Genomic DNA, 22,025 nt, shown 5'->3' on the forward strand with positions numbered 1-22,025 from the left:
ATTCATAGAAACTAAACTGATAGTTGCAGAACTTATGTTTGAGTTAGACTAACTGACCTGTTCTGTTGCTGTACATAATGTTTAAAATATTAATTCAGCCATCATTACTGCACATTACAAAAGAAATGCATGCCTTGCTTCTAAATGAAAGGCAGCTCTGTGCCAAAACTGGTTTTACAGCTCTTCAATTGAATGCACCGCCGTCACATGTCCTGTTATTTTGTCAACTTGCCACAAAGCTGACCATGAAAACTTCAGTGCTGAAGAGTGAAACATGCTTTAACACCAACACAGAAAAGGAGACATAAAAGGGAAGGGGAGGGGAGAAGAAAGAGAGAGAGACTACTGGTTAATACAATCAGAAATTCTGGTCCACAAGGTCAAAGCAATATTTACTCTCCCATTTCTCTACATTTCCCCGGAAGGCCCTGCATATTTCCTTGTCTTTCTCCTTCATACTTATCAGTCATGCTATATTTGTCAGGTTATAGTTTGTTTTCAGTTATGATGATGACAAATATCCACGGGAATTTTCCTCGGAAACTGGCTTCATGCAGGCACTGTAGGAAACATGCTCACATACTGTGGACTTGTTGGTTGAGATTCTTTTCTAGAGGTTATGTGTTCATGTTAAGTGGGAAATACTCATGAGAAAAGAATTCCTGCATACCAGTGATGGAAGAAGGGTTTAGATACTTCCATCCAGTAAAAGCAGTATGCAAAATGTGCTTGAAGTAAAAGTAGGCCTATTAATTTTGCAGGAAACTGACCCGAGGAACTGTAACATCACAACATTGTTAATACCAAGTGTGTACTACTTGTTTTACCCAAAACCAAAGCTTTTAGAAATAAATCTGTATGGTATTTTTCCTTTATGCTCTAATCTTGGCTTCTTTTTTTTTTATGAAGTGTTGTAACATTTTCCTTCATTATCCTTTTAGATACTTCTTTTTGTGAAGGATTCCAATGATTAAATTCACTTATACAGTAATTGTACACGGTTGCCCTTAAAGTTGGAATATACGTATATATATACATATATATATATGTATATATATTACCTTTTATCATGAAATGATTGTGACAATGTGATTTATGTAGCTGAAGTTGATATCTTCTCAAAATTGTATTGATCAATTTCTTCCAAACATATCACTGTGAAAATTAAACCACAATTATTTATTTATTTTGGACCTTTATATTAGGAATAAAAAGGAGGAATGTGTCTGAAAACAACATTTTTCCAACTTTATGGGCAACAGTGTATTTTATAATCTTATCACTTTTCTTTATGTAATGAAGTAAATGGCAACTATAGCTGTCAACGTGCTCACCCTCCAGTGGTTTACCTGTTACACACTGAGGGAAGAAGGGTTTTCCCCCCAAACATTTGTGTCATAATAAAATACTTGAATTTGGAGTGCAGTCCTGTACTGTTTGTACATTTTCTATATGAACTACAGATGTCAAAAATAATGTATTTTTCTTGGAAATTAAATAATTGTTTTTCAAAAGAAAACTGAACCGAATATCAATCTGTACCTGCGTAAATAAAAAAGAGCAAATTTGTTACTTTCCACTACTCATGAATGCACAGATGCAGATGTTCAGCTGCAACATGCCAGGTGAGTCTGTGCAGCTGCCAGACTTGAAGTATAAATCTGTAACTGTCGTTTCCACAGATTCCTGTTCTGCATGCTGTGAGTGTGTGCTCCACACAGTACATTAAGTTTCACTAGGGGGCATTTCCAAAACCAATAGGCTGCTAGTGTTGCTCAATTTCTGTGCCCTTCTCACACACTCATGCTGCCTCAAGGGTCCTCTCAGTCTTGTCTCCCACATATGCAACAATGCAGCGCATTAAAATTCATATGCCTCTCATCTGGAGAGCAGACGTTCAGTATCTGTCTTCACCAGTTGTGCCCGTACTGGAATCCTAAACGCTTTGCCGCCCTCCGCCCCCATTTCTCTCCGACTCCAAAGGCCAGAGGACAGTGGCTTTCCTCACACAACAGTCGCCGCAGCACAGAGGAACTTTTGTTATTTTGGGGGGTTGCCAGTAATTTCGCGTTGTGGCTGGCCGGGCTGGACAATCATATTTTATTCAACAGCCTCAAGACCCTTTCAGACGACACAAAGTCAGCCACCCATTCACAGTGAATAGTTTGGTCATGAGAACATGGTGGGCGAGCATCACGCCAAGTTTCTTGTCTAGCTGCTCTCTCCTCCCCAGAAAGACATGAGCCAATATCAACTGCACACTCCAAAAACAGGTGACGTTTAGCTTCTTCTACTGGAGACGATGCCACTGTTTTTGAGTTGATCATTGATTGTTTTGAGAGACAAAACATCTAATGAGGACTGATAATCTCATTCTGAACCACTCTCCTTCCCTCTGACAACTAACAGCTGTCAGACAAGCAGGTTTTTTTGTTACTAAATCCTGTGTGATGGAGTAAATCACATGTACTGAACATCCCTACTTCACACCCTGTGGAGACAGCACCTAGAGTCTCCTGTCCAATAACTGTTTTCCTACAGCAGTTTATCCATCCACTTCAACAATAAAGGCAGCCATTAGCATTTAGATATAAGCATGTTCTAGTTACACTACACTTTATTACTATAACAAATTTGTCCTGTAAGGGTTAAAAAGGCTGAATTGTCAAGTCACACATTATTTTAATACCCTGTTTTTTGTTTTGTTTTGTTTACTTCAGGCCCATTTTCCACGTCGTTATTACTTTGGACAATCAGAATGTAATTTTGAAGAACAGTTTCTCACTTCCCCTTAATTTACAGATTCAGCAATGAAGATGCATTTTTCATTATCATTGCATATTAGTAAGTAGCGCTGTAAAAAATACCCTGTGTGACCCGTGTGCTGCTATGGGGCTTTCACAATCTGGTGCATCACATATCAAAAACAAAGCCTCTAATACATGCGGCACTTTATTTACAAACTGCATCTTTAAAGAACAAGATTACTTTGATAGCATAAAATTGGTAACTGACTTATAAAGAGTCCATTTTTGAAAACTGTGGAAAAAAAACCCAATGAAAAAGTGTCTTAAAAACAGTAATGACCAAGAGAATATAACAATATTTACTTCTGTGAAAAATATATATCTATTTGCCATAAAATGTGGGCTATGTCTGTAAAGGAGTATAAAGACAGCTTTTATTTGTTTCATTTTACCCTCGGATAATTCAAGGTAATAATATTTGATTAACAAAATTCATAACAGCAGTACTGAAACTGCATTTTCATGACTTATAAGCAAATGGGTGTTTGAAGCACAAAAGTTGAACCACAATATAGATACAGCTGTTATAGTTACTACTGTTCTCCCTCAGAGAATCGCTGCACTTCCCACCTCCCTGCTCTTTTATACAGAATGTACATTATATATAGGCTGGCAATCCATTACGAAATGGATGTTTTACAAACAGTATATAACTACGGTTATATATAATATATAGAGATTTTTTTGTACAATATATCAACTCTATGTGAGCCTACTTATCAAATGATTGATGAAGGCGTGTTATAACTGTAGGCAAATCAGATTTCTGCGTTCTTATTTGCTGTGCTCTACTTCCTAGGTCAGTTGCTTTCTATCTAGTGCATACTCACTGGTTATGATTTGGTATTTAACTAAAAAATATTTTTTTTTAAAAGAAAAAGGAAAATAACAATTGAAATATATGAAAATGCCCATAAAAAGTGGGCTTGTAACTACAAAAAATCTACAAAAACTAGGAGAAGCACTATGTGAAAATCTTCCAAAAGGCTCCCAAAGACAAGTCCTTGTCCCGTGTTGATCAGGTTGCTGCTTTCTGCTGGGATGCCGTGATGCAGACCATAAACTTTGCTGCCGTCTCAGTCTTCGTCTCTTGTCACTTTTATGCCACAGGCCGCTGAACGTCTTTCAGGGAAGTGGACTGACAAGGCCCCGGATTCAAATCTCTGTGTGGCCGGAAGGAGAAACTTACTCCGTCCTTATGGTGCCACTTTCACCTTGAGGCATCCTTTATTCTTAAGTATTCAACTTTTGTTTTACAGTCCTTTTTTTAAGTCAGCGACAAATCATCTGCAGACCTGCTGCACTTGATTGATTAGCTCTCCAAATCGGTCAAAAAGCCCCTCTACCCAGGCTCCATTCTGCAGACACTTCTGTACAGTCTCCTCCTGCCCCAGGTCCCCTGCCTGCACCTGCAGAGATGCAATCTGGGAGGGCAAAACCACAAACAGGAGTATACATCATTATTCTATTAACTGATCTTACAGTCTGTCTCAGTCACTTTGGTACATTTCCTGAATCCTCCTTGACATTTGCAAAACATTAAGAGCATTTCTTTAGACAATTCTTACAAACAGCACCACACAGTGGATTAACTGCAAAAGCCCAAAACCTATTGAAATCATTAGTTTATCTCTCACAGGTTAATATTTAGTTCAACAGACATGTCTGTGCCACCAGAATAACAAGTCTGTCTCTATGTTGTTGTTGTTCCATGTATTGACTTGATGATCTGGGAAGTTAAGACTATTCCACAGAGAACTGGTATAATACATTTGGGATCAATATGAGGTAATCAGCTGAGAATGCAGGAAATAGCAGACAATTGTCCATAATCATTTGCCTGAGTAAACCAAGCATGGGCAGTTTGTTCAAATGAATGAGAAGTTACTTTCATGATGTTCAAGTGACAAATCATGTGTAGGTAGAACAAGTAGTTTTAAGATTTAAGTTCTGATCTGAGAAATGAACCAAAGTGACCTGAGGGAAAACAGCAATGTAGTGTGTGTGTGTGTGTGTGTGTGTGTGTGTGTGTGTGTGTGTGTGTGTAAGAGTGTCTCACCTCGTCCTTACACATGAGGTATGTGTGGTACTTGTAATGCTGTAAGGAGTGGTACAGAGAGAACCACTGAGTTTTTTGCTGGTCCACTGTATACTCCTGGAAAGGGGAAAAACAAAACCTTAAAAACACTTTAGGCTTCTTCTAATAAACCAACATGTAAGGAGGGGACAGCAGCAACATCAGTGTTCAACAGGATATACAAATCTGGTCGTGGCACAAATGATTACACAGCGCCCTCTGCTGGACTGATATTCAGACCATGATGAATTCTACCAAAACATTGTTGTGTCTTACTTGTGGCACTTTGTTAGGCATCTTGTAGGGTTTCATGGTCTTCTTGTTGTAGGCCTTCCCACTGAGACGCACCTTGAAGGCTGGGGTTTCCCCATCCTTCTTCAGTTCAGTGACCACTGAGATCTCTGGGAAGCTGTCTAGAGCCGTCTGAAGGAACAGAGAAGTCGAGTGACTTAGTTTCATCCACTGCAGTCGACCTCCTGAGCCTTTTTCTTTAAATATGTAAATGCAGACTTGAAATACTGTATGATCCAGTTCACCAAAAGACCAAAAAGCTCCAGGAACTAGGGAACTAGTGACTGCGAATTCAGGAACTAAACTCAGAACTAAAATCCCTTTTGTGAATACTTTATTACTTTTCCACTGCTTCTAAACAACCCAGATTTAAAGGGGAACTATGCAAGTCCAGTCGCTTTTCCTCTGTTTTGCTAACCCTCCTCCTGACCATGTGCATTTGTTTACGATGAATCAGACGAGAAAACAATCAACAGAGCAGTACATAAGGTTACATATCATATACGATGCTACGACGTATATATTTGTGAAGTCTTATCTGTCGTAAACAAGAGATTGCGGGTTACGGGGCGCGTTTGTGTTATGGTGCACAGAGACGAGAGTTGGGACACCAGGGCGGTGGCGCTGATCTTGCAAAGTTGGTTTTCAGCCAAGAAACGCTACATGGAAGGCAGAGAGCCTCCATTCTCCCTTGTAACAAGTTATATGTCATTTATTACACCATTATAATTACTCCAAAGCCGTTTAATTAAAGGTAAAATCAGGCATAGATCCTCTTTAACAAATAAAAGGTGACTATGAAGCTCGACTATGAAATCTGAGTTGATGTGGCAAATGCACAAAACAGACATACAGTGCAGCACTGAAGTTATGATCTCCTAAATATCTGACTGTTACCTGCTTCCAATTTTAAAATATCACCATCCCCTCGTCTGTTGCAGTATCTGCTGCTATCTTTTAAAGCGATCTCATTAACATGCAGTTTTAAGACACACCCACCTTCAGGACTTGACCTATGTGCAGTTTGTGAAGCAGGCGTTTCCTGTTGTCAGTGATCATCCCATCCACTCTTTTCATATGTGGCAACAGCAGCTCATCTGAAATATGACAAATCAGATTTACCTATTGTTATTTCTCACCTCTAGGCAAGAACAAAAATGAACCCGAACGCAAAAATAAATCCACCCACCGTTTGCCCTCTCAAGTGCCGTCATCACATCTTCGTCTAAGGCGACGCTGATGAGCAGTTCCACAAAACTCTTGAACGTCTCCTTCATGGTCCGTGTGTTGAGGAACCGGGAAGCAAACGGCACTGGTGGGTTTAACTCTTCAGAGTGTGTGCATGTGTGACAGAGAGAGAGGGGGGGAGATCAATAAGATATCAAGAGTCAGTCAGTACGTTTACATGCAGAGCTTAATCGAGGTATGCTCAAAATTCGATTTTGGCGTCAAGTCGGACTTCTGTCCTTGTCTCAATATACATGCAACTGAAAAAACCGAATAACTCATGCGGCGTCACCCGTTGCTTCAGCGGGTTAATACGCCGCCTGTCCTGTTGACTTTTCTGTCACCTCGTAAAAAACTGAATATAAACAACTTATAAGCTTAATAATAAATTCTCAACTGCAGTTCCCGACCAGACGCGCCAGTCTGGGCTGGATGCGCGCTGAGAATAGGATACGGGCTTCCTTTCTCTCTCTCTCTCTCTCTCTCTCTTTTTTTTTAAATAAAACACTCTTGCTGGTGGTGCTGTGTGAAATGCATTGAATCGGCGCTGATGTTGGGTTTTTTTCTTTACTTTGCCAGGTTTGGACAGCTTCTCTGCTCCACTTTGTGCCGTCTCTACGGTTGTGGAGCATGCGCACATGCATTGTCCAGTTATACTCCGACTAAGGTGTTTACATGACGGAGAAAATCGAACTCCAATCGCATTATCTGGGTGTCTTAATCAGAGTTCTCCAACTCCGATTTCAGTCGGACTAAGGTGTTTACATGCACTTCAGTTGTCCAGTTACAGTCGGATTAAGGCAATAATTCGTTTTTTTCAAGTGTCATGTAAACGTACTGACTGAGAATGTGAAGAGTCTAAGACCACAATCACACAAGTTGCACCCAAGCCAGATTTAATGAGAAAAGTCACAAGGCTTCTTTACCATCATCTTCACCAGCTTCTTCGGCAGACGATCCTGAAGCAGCAGGTGAAAACTCCTCCTTCCATTTCCTCCTCTTCTTAGGCGGGGGCTCTGCCCTCGGCTTGAGCTGTTTGGGTCGGGGCTTTTGGCTCTGGGAGACTGAGGAAGGGTTGGCTGTCAAGCCCAGCAAAGTTTTCACCTGAACACCTCTGGGTGACAGAACCAAGAGAGTTACACCACTGCAGAGCCGTGTTAAAAAACAAAACAAAACATTCAATACTCTTTAGCTTACCTTAGTGAGTTCATAGGCTTGCAACGCGGCTTCCGACTACAAACTCGAACATACTCCCTTTTGTTAACTGTGTCCAGAAACTTCACATACACCCTCTGGTACATGGTCTTGGCGTCACCAAAGTATCCAAGATACTACACACACACAAAGAAAGAAAACTTGTTTCACATGAAACAGACTTAATTGAATGAATAAATACTCATTTGATCGTTCACGGTGTTGGCCTGTCTGCTTTTACTTACACTGTTTGTGGCTGAGAAGACTCTCTTTCCATCTCTCAGCTCAGGCACAAATTTCTGCAACAGAGCCTTTTGGACTTTCCAGATAGCCGGAGGCTCACTCCCTGCTTTCATTGTAACCTGGACACGTGCGCATGACAGGATGTAGAGCAGGCTTCAGTATGTAGCAAGAGTTGTGTTATAAGAATATGAAAGAATGGTGCGTGAAAGCAGGTTTGGTATTAATTTTCTCAAGTGGGCACTTTCAATGCCAGATATATCATTAAAATAATCACTACACTCCTACAAGACCAGGGAGTTCAGTTCTAACATGCCACATTCAACATTTAACACAAGCAACCTCACCTACAGAAAAATTCCCCCTAAAGCTAAATTCTGCTGAACACCAGCGTTCATGTTCGCAATCATTCGATTTCCGTCCATGTTGTTTTCACATCGTACCTTCAAATGCTCGATGTCTTCATTCCTGACAACGAATTCGTCCCTCTCCCTGTACATTCCCTCCCCTCCGCTGTCTGACAGCTCCTCGTCAGTCAGTCCCTCGATGGCCACACTCGTCAGCTGCACAGCCAGTTGTCCCAGTGGGATCTCTTTGGAGTCGTCTTTGGCAGCAAACGCAGTCTCTCCTGTGATGGTGTTTGTTGGCAGTGGTGGAGTGGCCACCTGTGGTAAACAGGTCTGGGTGACAGTGTGTGGCATGGTGGGGACTTGGTCAGGCTTCATCATTGATCCAGGGCTTTGGTTATCTGTAGAAGGGATGGTATAAGTTATAAATGTTAGAGAAAATCTGAAATGAAAGCTCTGTTTGACTATACATTCAGATAATAGAGATATTCCAGACAATATTGGCTGAAGAAAGGTTTTTTTTTCCTTTTTTTAATCTTTTATCTTTGTGGAACAGCGAAGCCTAACTAGATAGTCAGTGCTAAATGTAAACTCTGACAACACCGAGACGTTGCTTTGCAAGCTAAGGCAGGGTGTTATTACCTGTCCTGGATTTGCGATCTGAAGACTCATCCAGAGCCGAGAGGGCGGAGCTGATGCTGTTCCTCAGGGCCTGATTCTTTCCAGTGTTCTCCTCCTCATCCGAGCTGAACGATGGCAGCGTTTCCAAATTCTTTTGCAGATCCTCATCCAGACGTTTCTGCTGAGAACTCACCACTTGGCTCTCCTGGGAAATCAAGGGCCCTGGCAGAGTCTGCAGTTTGGGAGGCAAAGAAGGCAAAGTACATGGCGGCGGTTTGGGCGTCGTGCACGGCTTTCTGGGTCGACTGATGGTTCGCGTGGGACTTGCTGAGTATTGCTGTTTGGGACCAGATTTGATGAAATCTAGGAAGGAGCCAATGAAGCCGGTTTTGACCTCTGGCTGTTTCTCTTCCACTTCGCGGATCTTCTGCCGCATTCTCTCCTGCTGTGGACAACCATCATACACACTCTGCGAGGCCGACGGCGAGCTGACATCGCTGCCCCTCGAGTTTTGCCGCTTTGCCTGCCCACTGCGCTTGGCCGCTTTGGACTGTCCATTGTCATCTTCAGGACCACCTGGTTTGGTCAGGGACTTGGAGCGAGCCTTCTTTTTGGGGAAGTCTTCACTGCCTGGGCACTCCATGAGGCCATCTTCTGTTTTAATACACTTGACGTTCCCTTTGACTCTGCTCTGTAGACCTGAGGGATCATACACCTGCCCGGCTAAGTGATAGTCATTCTCAGAGCTCCCTCCATCTCCATTTGTGTGAAGCTCAGAACTGCTGTTGTGGTGAACAGACTGACCCTGTGAGTCCGTGGCCATCTGAGCTCCATTTAGTGTCATGGTCAAGGTGTGGGAGTTAGTGTTGGTGATGATTGGCTGTTGTTGTGCTGAGGAGAAACTAGGTGACATGTGCCTTATATCCACAGTCTGGTAGTGCCCTTTAGAATCAGCGGGGTTTGCCATCACTGCCATTTCAGCCTCAGCGGACGACGCAGCTTTGACAAAGTCTTGTGGTGTGACTCCACAGGCTGCGACCGTGGCAGCCAGGATGTCGTCAACATTTGACAAAATATTTCTGTCGTCCGCGAGTAGCATTGAATCAGGGAAGCAAATGGAGTTGAGAGCAAAGTGGTTCTTGGCATCATTCGACTGCTGGATTGCCGACTGGCTGTAGTGGTGTTTGGAGGAATCAGGGCATCCAGAGCTCTGACATGACACTACTGTGCCCTGTTGACTGTGGGTTTCAGTGACAGTGGGGCCCAGCAGTTCCCGATCCATCTGAAGATACTGGACATGAACAGGCCCCAGACCCTGGGGCTGTTGAATACTTTGCACTGATACTACCTTTGAAGGGTTTTGACTGTGGTGGACGATGGGCTGCTGAAGCAGAATCATCTGGTTCGGCTCAAGGAGAACCTGAGAGCTGGGGACTGTGATAAATTGGGTGTGGGCTGCCTGGGTCTGGCTCTGGGACTGATTGTGATTCTGGTGGTTTTGTTGATGTGGCTCCGGGGATTTGAGCTGGAGAGGGTGCTGCTTGAGCTGCTCCGAGCTCAGGGGTATATGTGCAGATATAATACTGGAGTTTGTAGTTTTTGTGTTGGCAGTGTCCTGGTCGTTGGCGCTGCTCAGATGAATGTGCTGTTGGCTCAGAGAACCCATCCTTTCATCCTTTACCTGGGCTGTGTGCGTGTGACCCAGTCCCATGAGCTGGTCATCGGAACGTGAATTGCTTCGGATAACACTTTGGGTTTTGTGATGATCGTCCATTTTTGAAACAACATAGATGACATTGGGAGCGGCCATGTTGTTATCTGCTGCAGAGCCCTCCAGAGATGCCTGTTGGAGAGCCTCTAGGTCCTGGATAGGAAGCTCTTCAAGTTTCTGTTTGACATATGTTGGCTTTATGTCCTGTATTGAGGATCTGACATTATTTTGTAAGGCTTGAGCAGTTGAAGAGTAGGTAGGCAACGGCGCGGACAAAACATATTTATGGGGCTGTGCTTGTTGCTGGGACATAGCGTCGTGTGTCTTACCTCCCACTGAGGTTTGCATGAGGTTGTAGTCCTGCGCAGAATTGGATGTGGCTAGATTTCGCACACATGTGGGTGGGTAAGAGGAGTTAAGAGATTGGTTAAGGGATTGTCCTGTGGCGTAGCTCTGAGTCTGAGTCACTGGAGCTTGCCCCTGTGACTGAGATGTATAAGTCACATTTGGGGCACCCTGAGAGTGGGATGTGGGGTAACTCTCAGAGAGATTCCCCTGACACAAGCCCTGTACCTGGGCTCCATACTGGACCTCCTGCTCCCGGCTCAGGCCAGGACTGGAGGAGTAAACAAGAGTTTGACTAACAGTTGACACATTAGCAGACTGGCTAGAGAGGGAAGGTAGTGTCTTATAAAGGGATGGGAGTTTGTTTGAAGTGGAATTGGAGGGCTGTGACTGTGTGTGAGGGGTGATATAAGTTTGAGACAGAGTACTGGACATGAGGCTAGGCAGCTGGACTGACTGCTGGTTAGCAATCACTGAGTTCTGGTTCTGTCCTGGGGAAGAATATCGCTCAGGTTCTGTCAGGTTTTGAGTGTGGCTGTGACTCTCTTCACCCCCAGCAGAGTGTGGAGCTAGTTTGGAGGCGCAGTCCTTAGCCTTTGGCACCGAAGTGGACGAATAAGCTTGGGTTACTGAGTCTGTTTTGGGTTGTGGGGTGCCATTGACCCCCTGAGAGGAATCTACCCCGGTGGAAGGGCTGCAGGACACTGGGGTCTGACGGGATGCATCCTGCTGGTAGGACACATCCGTTTCATTGCCGGAACCAAAGTACCCTGGTAAGGAGTGCTCTGAGTTGGGCAACTGCTCCGAGGCCGTGTGGGTGCTAGAAGGCCTCTGGTGGTGTTTGATCACACTACATTCACGCTGAAGAGCTCTTTCAATGGAGCCGGAAAAAACGGTGGCTCCGTAGGGTTGCACGGCACCGTGTGGGGCAGAAAGGGTAGAAGATAGCAGGCTGAACTGAGGCTGTAGGAGGTGAGGTGCCGACTCCTGGGCTGAACGGTAAGTTGAGGACTGAACAGGTAAAGCAGAGCCCAAAGCAGGAGCAGAGAGATGATTGAAGGCCAGAGCACTAGGAAGAACTGTCTGGCTTGATTTGAGATGAAGAAGGGGGTCATGGTGAGAAAACAGGCCATTGGTGGAGGTGCTGAAGGCAGGATCCTGGAGAGCCAGGGAGGGGTTGGTGGCGTAACTCCTGGAAGGGTAGGCACCAGTGTGCTGATAGGACGACAGAGCAGCAGGAGAGGGGAAAGTGGCAGTAGAAGGCAGAGCACCAGTCAAGTACAGCTCTGTGGTGGAGGAGTTTGTACCTGTGTTACAACGGAAAATATAAACACAGGACAGACAAAGTGAAGGGACAGAATCTGAAATGAATTAAGCGTAATGAATCAAATTTGTATGCACAAAAGATACACCAAAAACTTTGAAATACTAACCAATTTTACTTTTGTTAAATAACTTTCTTCATTTAAATAATTACAAAGACTAAATCAGTGGTTGTTTTCTCACCAGCAGGCCATGAAGGGGGTCTAAAAGGAGGAAGCAGTGAGGCACTAACAGGACCAGCCTGAAGGCTCCTAGACTCCATGGCTGACAGGAAGCTCATGATTGAGGTCTCAGAACTATTACTGTTAGAGTCAAGTGTTCCTGAGAGTGAAAAGAGGAAGAGAAAGATGATCACAGAACAGAGACATTGTGAACAAGGACGTTTTAAGTAAATAAATTAGACCGCCTAAAGCACTGTTAACCTTAATTACAGTTTTGGTTTCATTTAGTAAGGTTCAAGATCATTTTCCTCTGATATTGCAATACCATGAAAGGGGGAATGAATCCTACAATGCTCAAAGCATTCAAAATGTCACTGCTGGATGTTTTAAATGTAATGCAGCTTTTTTTCTGATAAAAAAATTGTCCCAATTAAGCCTTTTCAACATATTCCTTTCAACAAACACATTTTTCACATCTGCATTCAGATCCGCCTATTTGAGAGCAAATCTCAGCATTTACAACCAAAAGTATAGGCACAATCAGATGCAACCAACAGTAAGTAACAAAGAAAGAACTGTTATTTAGCTAAGCCAAAGCTCTTTGAGGCAATGCCTACAACATCCAAAACTCACCTGCTGCAGCAGGAAGGTGTGACGTAGTGTACGTGGGTAGCTGGTGGGTGGAAGTGTAGCTTTGCCGCTGGACAAGCTCTGCATCAAGGTGTGTTGCACCATAACTGGGACTGCATGAAACACACAAACACATGCATGTGAGCACGACTCATCTTCAGGAGTAGCAGAGTACTCAACATGTTAATAACGCCTCTTGACACACTTGTTTTGAGTTATTCCTTCTGCTGAGGCTTGGTCATCTACTGGGTGACAGCCACCATAGGCCCACACCATATTTGCAGAAAATATAACAATAGCATTGTGGAGCATGCTTTGAAAAAAATGCTAATTTAATTCATAGCTGGTATTCCCTTCTTGTCAGTAAGTAATGATCTGTGGATTGAGAAGACAGCAGAACGGAAGTCATCTGCTTCCATTCGCAGTCTATTCAAAGCTTGTTACACTCACTGTGTACTGAAATTATACCAGACATTCCTGTTCAATTATTTAAGACAATTTCTTAGCCTACTCGACAGCTACAAACCACCAACCCGTGTTATTTCAGGTCATGATGCATGGAAACTGGTGTATTAGCATTTCTGAACACGTAAATAACTCCTTCTTGGTCAAATTTACCAAGTTAATCAGAACAGTGAAATTATGTTGTTGTTTTTTGTTTGTTTTTGTCATGCAACAAGAGCAATCACTTCTGTAACCTCATCACTTTTAGGTTATCCTATCTCCCTGTGCTCTGTCTTGTTATGTTTTAGTAGTGTAAATGAGTTACAGACTTGTGAGATCCACAGACTTGAATAACAGATGACAGCCTTCTGTGCTACTACTTTTATGTGATTTATTTGAAACAGATACTACAACTTTGTCATCGAGCATAATCCCCGTTTTCCATTAGTATAATAATATGCAGAAAGAACAGAAAAAACACATAGGCTACACACAGTCATGAGTTTGCCTAAGTTGGAGCTCTGCAACTTTGGCAGCTTTTGCGGTAACTTTCACTGTTTTTATGAACCATAAACTAAGTAACAAGACAAGCAGTGGTCTCCATTATGGCTCTTCTCCAAAGCAATAGTGGGACAAATAAACACAGACTTCGACACGTCGCCCTTTTTTGCATTGCTTTTGGGTAACACCAACAAGCTGTGTATGCACCACTGCTTTCAAGTGCCCTCACTGACATCATGACTAGCATGGTCGCTACGAGTAGTTACATATCTACCTTGTTTTGGCTTTGACGAGCACCTGAAGTCAAGAAAACAGGTCAATAACATGCTTATAGTTTTACCCCGCCTGGCTGCCCTGTAAAAATTGTTACACGCATCTGCTACAATAACACTACTCTCTATCCAGTTTGGACTAACTCTTGTTCATGGCCATGCTGGGGAGACGGTGTGCTAGCAAAAACTAGCAAGGTGGGAGACAGCTAAGAAACCACTGACAACTCAAAGCCTCCACAACAACAACAACAACCACCGCGCTCAAAGAAACACCGACATTTCTCCCAGTTCCTGCACCGACAACAACACGGACTTCTGTACTTTTCTCCAAGAGGCACAAAACTAGGCCCCTCCATCACCGAAATTTCCTTACGGAAGGTGACCCGCCCTCTCTCTCTCTCTTTCCTTCATCTTTTTTTTTTTTTTTTTTTTTCTTACCTTGGCTTGATAGTAGCTGTGCTGCTGTTGCTGCTGCTGCTGCTGCTGCGGTCATAGGCCCAAGAAGCTACGGTCTGTGCTGGTGGAGCCAGCGCGTCCGCGAAGCTGGAGGTCGGGTAGTTCCTGTCCATCATCCGGTGAAAGATTCGCTTCCCCGACGGAGCTTCGTGGAGCAGCGGACACACATCGTAGCAGCCCCGGGTAGCCTGCTACCTACCCACCGACCGACCGACCGTCCGCCAGACCGACCAGGGGCCGTGAAGCTGCAGTTATTCCCGACTAAAAAGCTTTCCTCCCCCCCTTTCAGAGAGATTTCGTTTAGTTCTTGTTTTTAATCTCCCGTCTCGTAGAGCCGTGAAAGCCCCTGCATGGTTTCACGTACCCATGTTATTAGGTTTCCCAGGATGCACCACCACAGACTTTGGCTGCAAGTTTTGTAGTTTTTTTTTTTTTTTTTTTTTTCCTTCCTTCCTTCCTTCCACCCAAAAGTTCATGTGTCCCCCTGGTGCTGCTCCTGCACGCCGCCGCGGCTCCTGATCATGCAGATACCAAAACTTTTCTGTAACGTCATGGAGGCAGATCATTGGTCATAGCTGCCTCTGCTGGGTTACTGCTGGAATGTAATAACGAAAAAAAAAAAATGTGTGTGTGTATATATAATAGAATTTAATAATAATAGGGAGCCCCAATTGTGGATTCAATGGAGCCTATTTGGAAAATAACCTGAAATAACTTTTGTGCAGCCATATTACCTTTTTAGGTTCAGAAATGCAACTTTATGTCTGTTAGTGGCATCAATTCAAATGTTATTATTAGTCACAGTAGTTTGGGTAAATCCTTTTTAAAATAAGATAATCTCACATGGACCCCAAAAACATCCTGTGGTCTATTCATATTTCAACATTACACAAGCTATTTTATATACAATAGCCTACAATAGAAGTTCAGGTTAACATGTATGAACAATGATGCACCATGATTGTTTTGGACTAAAAACATTTAACACCTTTCACAGGTATTAACCACACACTAATGATATATTTGTATATTTCAAAAGTAACTGTTAACTTCCAGACTCAAACACTAGGCTATCTCACACACAGTTCACAGACGAGACATGAAATAATTAAAATATCCATTTTATTTAAAACATCTGTACAAGGATTTCATTTCAGGTAGTTATTCTTCAGATCAGCCTTGACAAACAATCCCTCAGTAAATTCTCATGCCATTAAAATCTTTGGTAAAAGGTCATTTACAGTGACATAGAGCTACTGAATCTGAAATATTCATTCAAAATGAGCCAACAGTCTGTCTTTGGTTCAAACATGCTAATTAAACTGTTGTTCTGCATCTTCTACAACTGCTACATATTTTTTAAACTATCATATTCAGAACAGCACAAATTTTCTTGTACAACTGTAAAAATATCCACCTGTGTAATGTAAAAAGTTATAAAACAGCATTTGAAGATCTATTCATAGTTCATTTGATAATTAACCACAAGGCAGATAAAGAAAGTAAAAATGACTTCACATATTAGTATAGCAACCTCATTATTTGGTGACTCAAACGTACATTTTCTAACACACTATTACTTCATAAAACAGCAAGAAAATCACCACATGAAAACAAAATAAAAGTTGTTAATGCACTGTCGAAAGTGAATCTGAACAAAGCAAGCTGATAGTTCAGTGCATCAAGAACACTTGTATTATCTCTAAAAGTATCTCCTTTATGGGAAAAATCAACAATCATGCCATTAAATGCATTTTTGTTGGGATACTTTTCCTTCTGAAGGAGACAGGGAGCTGTATGACAACACACAGCCTGTCTCTCTGTGATTATTACCATTAATACTTATTGTGTTTTGAAACATAATTGTGGTCATATGCTCACGCTAATATACATACTGTATCGGAAAAAAACACTCCTTAAGAGAATAAATATTTTTCCAACTTTAAATTACTGAGTCTTCATTTTCATGTTGATAAAAAAGCAGCAAACTAGGTAAAAAGCAACATAAGACCGGAGTTATAATGCAAAACATTATCATAGCAGAGGAAACAGCAGATCGCTTCTATAGAACAACATTATGGCTCAAGAAGTCAAGCAGAAAAAAAAAATCAGAAATGAAGGGGAAGAGAGCTTAAAAACAAAAACAAGGTAGAATTCACTGTGACGATGAAAAAGAGCAGAGCAGCAGGGTGAGGATATCAGTTGCATTGTCTGCGTCCGATTTCAGAAGGCACTACCGACGAATACTTCCACGTTGTGAACTAAAACCAAAAGTAAGAGAAGATGTTATATGGATGGATTGAGTGTGTGTGTGCGTGTGCACAACGAGGAGTCTGAAAAGCGAGTCATAACATAACTGCCAATGCATATGCAAAGTGAAAATACCCAGGATAAGGAGGAGGTGGGAGGTCGTGCTGTCCACTTCTAGCAATTGCCTGCTCATAGGACGGCAGCCCTGGGGGGTCAACTTCGTCCGTAAGAGGTGGAGGTCCAGGTGGCACAGGTTGTAAGGAAACCTCCTCTAGCCGTCGCATTATCAGAGAAGCATTACTTCTCCTCGGGCGGGCCCGAATGGAACTGTGAGAGAATGGACATGTTCAAATTCACCTGTGACCTACTTAATACCTAATGAGGAAAACCAACGTGTGATAATACTTTGCAGACACCACTACTGCTGAATGGTGTGACAAGAAGTAGTAACACAAAGCTACAACAGGTGTAGTAGGGATCAAACAATTAATCGACTAACTGATTTGCAAAGTAAAACTACATCAAGAAGTGTGGTGTAAAACTATCTATACTAGCTAGCAGTACAGTAATAAAGACCGTCTCACTCACCTTGCACGGCTGAAGTCATCTTTACATTTGCCTTGACAGAAATACCAGACCAGGAGGCCAAAGATAACCATGGCCACTCCAGCGGCGATCAGTCCCACCAAAAGAGATGTTACGTCAACACGCGTGGGCCGGTTGTCCTTATCTGTCGATCATCACAAACCACACAGCATGAAAGGACAGTGCTGAGATCATATAATGTTTGAAAAATGTAGCCATGGCATCTGAACATTACACAATTGCTCCACTTTTTCCATCTTCTATCACACATTTGGCTCTAAAGTGCACGATGATGAGATCAAAACTAAATTCAGTCCCCACAACAAAAGAAAACAGCTGAAGGTTGCAGAAATAGTGCATGACCCACAGTTTGAACATAAGCAGCTCCCGGAGTTTGTAGACCAAAGCTACAGGGCACTGCTGAACAAGTGGTAAAACGGGTTTTGAAAACACCATGGTTGTCCTTGCTTCAGGCAGCAGCGCACACATTTTACTTCATAATACACTTCTACCCTCTGTGTGTTTGATGACATGATAATCTGTGAAACAAGTTCAGTCATGAGCCCCTCTATCTCTCTGTCTCTCTTACCTGAGGTGTATTGCTTCCAGAAAGCATCCTGCAAAAAAAAAGAAAACACACACAAAAAAAATAATAAACATTATTAGTGTGGTGAATTGTGCTGTATAGTCTCTCTCTCTCTTTCTGTGAGCTGCAGCTCATTGAACAGCATCACTTAACTGTTTCTGGGATGTTTTCAAAGACCTCCCTGGCCTCCTCGTAATTGCACACTTCTTCATAACACTCCCGCTCCAGATTTCCAGGAACGAAGACCTCAAAGTCGAACCGGTTGAACAACAGATGTCGACCCAGGAAAGTTTTTGCATCCTCGTCATCTACAAACACTGCAAAAGACATGACATGACATTGACAGGTAAGGTTGACAGACCTTATAGGGTTGTCAAACATGGAACTGGTTGAGGTAGGAACTCCTCAGCAGAACATCTCGTACCTTTTTGCTCTTCTGGGTCTTGATTGGAGAGTAAGCTCCTCGTGCAGGCCAGATCTCCACAGGTGAGCAGTTGTAGGAGAACCAACAGATGAAACAACATGCTGATGCGTGCACCTGCGCGCGTGCAGCAGCGGGTGGGGCGTTAAATGACAGTACAGAGGGCAGAGCAGGCCATTGGTAACAACTCCTACTTTACAAGGCTAAAAGCGCATTTTTCTTGAACCAAAACAGCTCCAGGTAGCAAATGTTCTACTTTACCTATGATGAAAAGTGGCACATAATATTGGAAGGAGTTCAAAACCATCAAAATGAAACCAGTAGAGGAGCGGTGCTGGGTACGTGTCCTGTCCTCGACGCTGATAAGATGAATCAGGAAACGTACTAAGCGAGTCTCACAAACAACTGCTGTGTTTGTGAATTTCCTCTGAGGAAAAATGAACGCAACACATAATTCGTCCTCGAAACCCAACAAACTAAAGATGAAGTCGTCACCAAAGTCGAACCAGGACAATTCCGGTGGGTTTTAAAAAAGAAAAACAAAGAAAGAAAAGGTTTTTCTGTTTACTCTCAGCAGATGTGGCTTCGGCTCTTCCCAAACCACCTGCGCAGACTCAACCAATCGATCACGTCTACCTGGATAAAAAGATAAGGAGTGTGAATAATACAAGTGGCCGCTAGATGGCAGCTGTAACCGTGAAAACGAAAGTGCTTCCCAGCAGGTTTTTCTCACCCAGGAGTGAGTTAAATGGGATTACACATGCATCATCAGACTTGTGACTCTCTGAGTCAGATACCAACAACTGTAAACTACTCCTCCCAGTGTGAGATCATCTGTAGGCCTTTACTCTTCATCATACTTAATGACTTTCGGTTGATGATGATGATGATTTACACACATATATCTGTTATGATTATGATAGGAAATTGCCTATGAAAATGTTAAGGTAAAGATAGGGGTGCTCAAGACTGCCAAAGGCCTTTAATACATGGGCTCTCAAAATATGTTTATGTGTGTATGAGCTTAAAGCTGCAGTACTTCTATGGCACAAAACAACAAACATTTTAACACACCTTTGAAAAGACTACCGTGTAATAGATTTGTTAGGTCTGTAACCCTAATGCAGACATTTGTCAAGTAACCTGCGTTGATCTTGATAACTAATTTACTAGAATTTATAGGGCAGTTTTACTTTAGTGACCCTTTAAATGTCTTAAATTTGTCTAAACATTTGAACTACTTCGGTCTAGGTGTGTTTTTTATATTTGTTGTAGCATCCTGTATCTTCCTTAATTATTTAGGTGTAGATAGGTGTTGCAACACAATGTCATCTCAAAGGATCTTTCCATTAGGATTCTTTTAAAAGCACTGAGCCTCACACAACCTCTCTGGTGACTACTCTGTTGCGTACAGGCCTTGTATGGGAAAAGGTTGTGTCATGGGCTCAAGAGTCATTCTGAGAGAGAAGTGGCTTCTCCGATGAAATGCACTCAGTTTAACTTTTTTTTCCACCAGAAAGACTGGTGACTACAGCAACTTCACAGGCACCACAAGCAGCACAACACGGAGCAACAGAGTGAAGATAAAGCTTCTCATTCTGCCAAGCTAACCCGAAAAGTGTTTATGTTTCACACTCTCCGTGTAAATAGACATATCTGTCTCAGAGCCTCTGGGCCTCTTGGTCAGTGTTTATGTAGAGCAGAGATAGGATGCAATTGAACATTATCTCACTGACTTCTGGATGGTACTAATTGAAGGGCAGTGAGAGCCCCTCTCTTGTACTTGGCTATGTCTCTGGATATTGTCAGACGCTTAGATTCAACCAAAGGAATGTCGATATGAAGAAAAGGGGTGAAGAAAATGAGAAATTCCAGACTTTGCTCTGTGTGTAATATCGGATGATATTGCCACCTCACACCACACAGACTATAACATTCAAGTGATAATGATAAATGGTGTTTTACTGGTGAGGAATTCATAGTACGTGAGCTAACACACTGAGGTTTGTGCTTAAACACAGTGAATAGTGACCAGTGGTGGAAGGTGTACAGATTATTTATGATGCTTTGTGCTTGCTGAAGTCTTACTCCACGACGTCCAATGTAAATGATTTGGGACAAAAACCACAGTCATTGTTCTGTGTAAACACATTTTAAAAGTTGCACCAAAGTTAATGTGACGCCTGTCAAGTCAAGTGGATGTCTTCAGAGTCTAGACTTTGTTTCCATAGACTGTGGGAATTGTAGATTATGGTATTTTAAACTGAGAAGACCAAAGATATCCACTTGATCTGTTTAACTGAGACGTGCATCATATTAACTTCAGATAAACTTGCTAGCAAACAAAACCATTACCATATCTAAATCACCACCAGATTGTTTTAAGAAGAAGATATTAAGGGTTACACAATGTAAAACATTCAATTATAAGTAAAGGTTTGAATTCTTTTGTGAGGGTTTACAAGGTAAAAAACAACAACAACACAGGTCCAATCTTTAAATGTATTTTGCAAATGTTATATCAACTAATTTGCTTTTCATCACTGCACAATGCAGAAACCCCCCCTCTATCAAACTATGATAAGAAGGGGTCACGGCATTTACAGCAGACCAACCAACTTCACCACACAGTATTTACATCTGGGACATCTCACCTGATGGTCCATCCAAAAAACAGTTACTTTAAGATAACCAGACAAATTAGAGACAAGGAAAGAGAGGGGGATCTCTGTCCACCATGAGAAAAGTAGCTGAAAAGCAATAGCTTGCAGAAAGAAGAAGCAAACGCTGAGAGATGGAAACAATGATATAAAGCTTTGCAAACATTCTGTTAAGCCTCGGTCACATTAGTTTCTATCTGCTCCGCGCTCCACCTTGCGGGTGGCTGTGATGAGGTTATGCTCCAGAGAATGTGTTTTGTGATTTACACCCTCTGATAAGAGCTGGAGATGCTGCTCTCTGAGGACAACTGGACAGAAGTGAGCGGTGAGCCTCAGCAGACCTCTGGTATGATAGGAGAAAAAAAAAAACACTGCAGCGATACATGTGTACTGCTACTGCCCATTTCATCTGAGTATCAGTGTTTAAAAATAATGAATGATACTCAGGACAGAATGAGGAGTGGCACAATACTATAAAAAGTAAACAGGTTGAACTGTGGCTTCATTAGTTACAAAATTATAAAATAAAAATAGGTGCACTGTGGATTCAAAGAGTGCAATGTCAGTAGTCTGCACTTTGTCAGTTTGTGCTGATTTCATCACAGCCCCAGAGGGAGAGAACTCCAACAGACCCCTTTTACACCTAATGCCTGGGCCATATATCACTGGACTTCACATCCTAATGCTTTGGACCGCTGCCTGAGAAGCAGATCTGTGCGGGATAAATGGCACTTAACTATACATTAATGGGCAAAAAAACAACGCGATCTAAAAACTGCAAGTGGGAAGTCCTTGTTTTTCCACCTTTCCAACACATCAGCAATGAACGAATCATGCTGACCACATCTGAACGACATGTATAAACCCCGGTGGACG

The 22,025-nt window shown here is 42.5% G+C and overlaps 2 protein-coding genes across 2 annotated transcripts; both read right to left on the bottom strand.

Annotated features, from left to right (window-relative positions):
* Positions 1 to 2,942: 2,942 nt before the first annotated feature.
* On the bottom strand, positions 2,943 to 15,129 carry qser1 (glutamine and serine rich 1). Its single transcript, XM_083999599.1, has 13 exons — positions 14,630 to 15,129; positions 12,978 to 13,087; positions 12,367 to 12,504; positions 8,826 to 12,167; positions 8,280 to 8,584; positions 7,842 to 7,958; positions 7,600 to 7,733; positions 7,329 to 7,516; positions 6,365 to 6,502; positions 6,175 to 6,272; positions 5,161 to 5,307; positions 4,867 to 4,962; positions 2,943 to 4,231 (listed from the first exon to the last, which is right to left on the bottom strand). The coding sequence occupies exons 1-13, from the start codon at positions 14,761 to 14,763 to the stop codon at positions 4,091 to 4,093; spliced, it is 5,088 nt and encodes a 1,695-aa protein (XP_083855725.1). The 5' UTR covers positions 14,764 to 15,129; the 3' UTR covers positions 2,943 to 4,090.
* A 1,751-nt stretch (positions 15,130 to 16,880) lies between these two features.
* prrg4 (proline rich Gla (G-carboxyglutamic acid) 4 (transmembrane)) lies at positions 16,881 to 18,592 on the bottom strand (the record flags this gene model as incomplete). Its single annotated transcript, XM_083999036.1, has 6 exons — positions 16,881 to 16,908; positions 17,033 to 17,224; positions 17,486 to 17,627; positions 18,072 to 18,099; positions 18,222 to 18,385; positions 18,493 to 18,592. The coding sequence occupies 6 exons, from the start codon at positions 18,590 to 18,592 to the stop codon at positions 16,881 to 16,883; spliced, it is 654 nt and encodes a 217-aa protein (XP_083855162.1).
* Positions 18,593 to 22,025: the final 3,433 nt, after the last annotated feature.

The sequence above is a fragment of the Trachurus trachurus genome, assembly GCF_905171665.1.
Source record: "Trachurus trachurus genome assembly, chromosome: 3".
Classification (NCBI taxonomy): domain Eukaryota; kingdom Metazoa; phylum Chordata; class Actinopteri; order Carangiformes; family Carangidae; genus Trachurus; species Trachurus trachurus.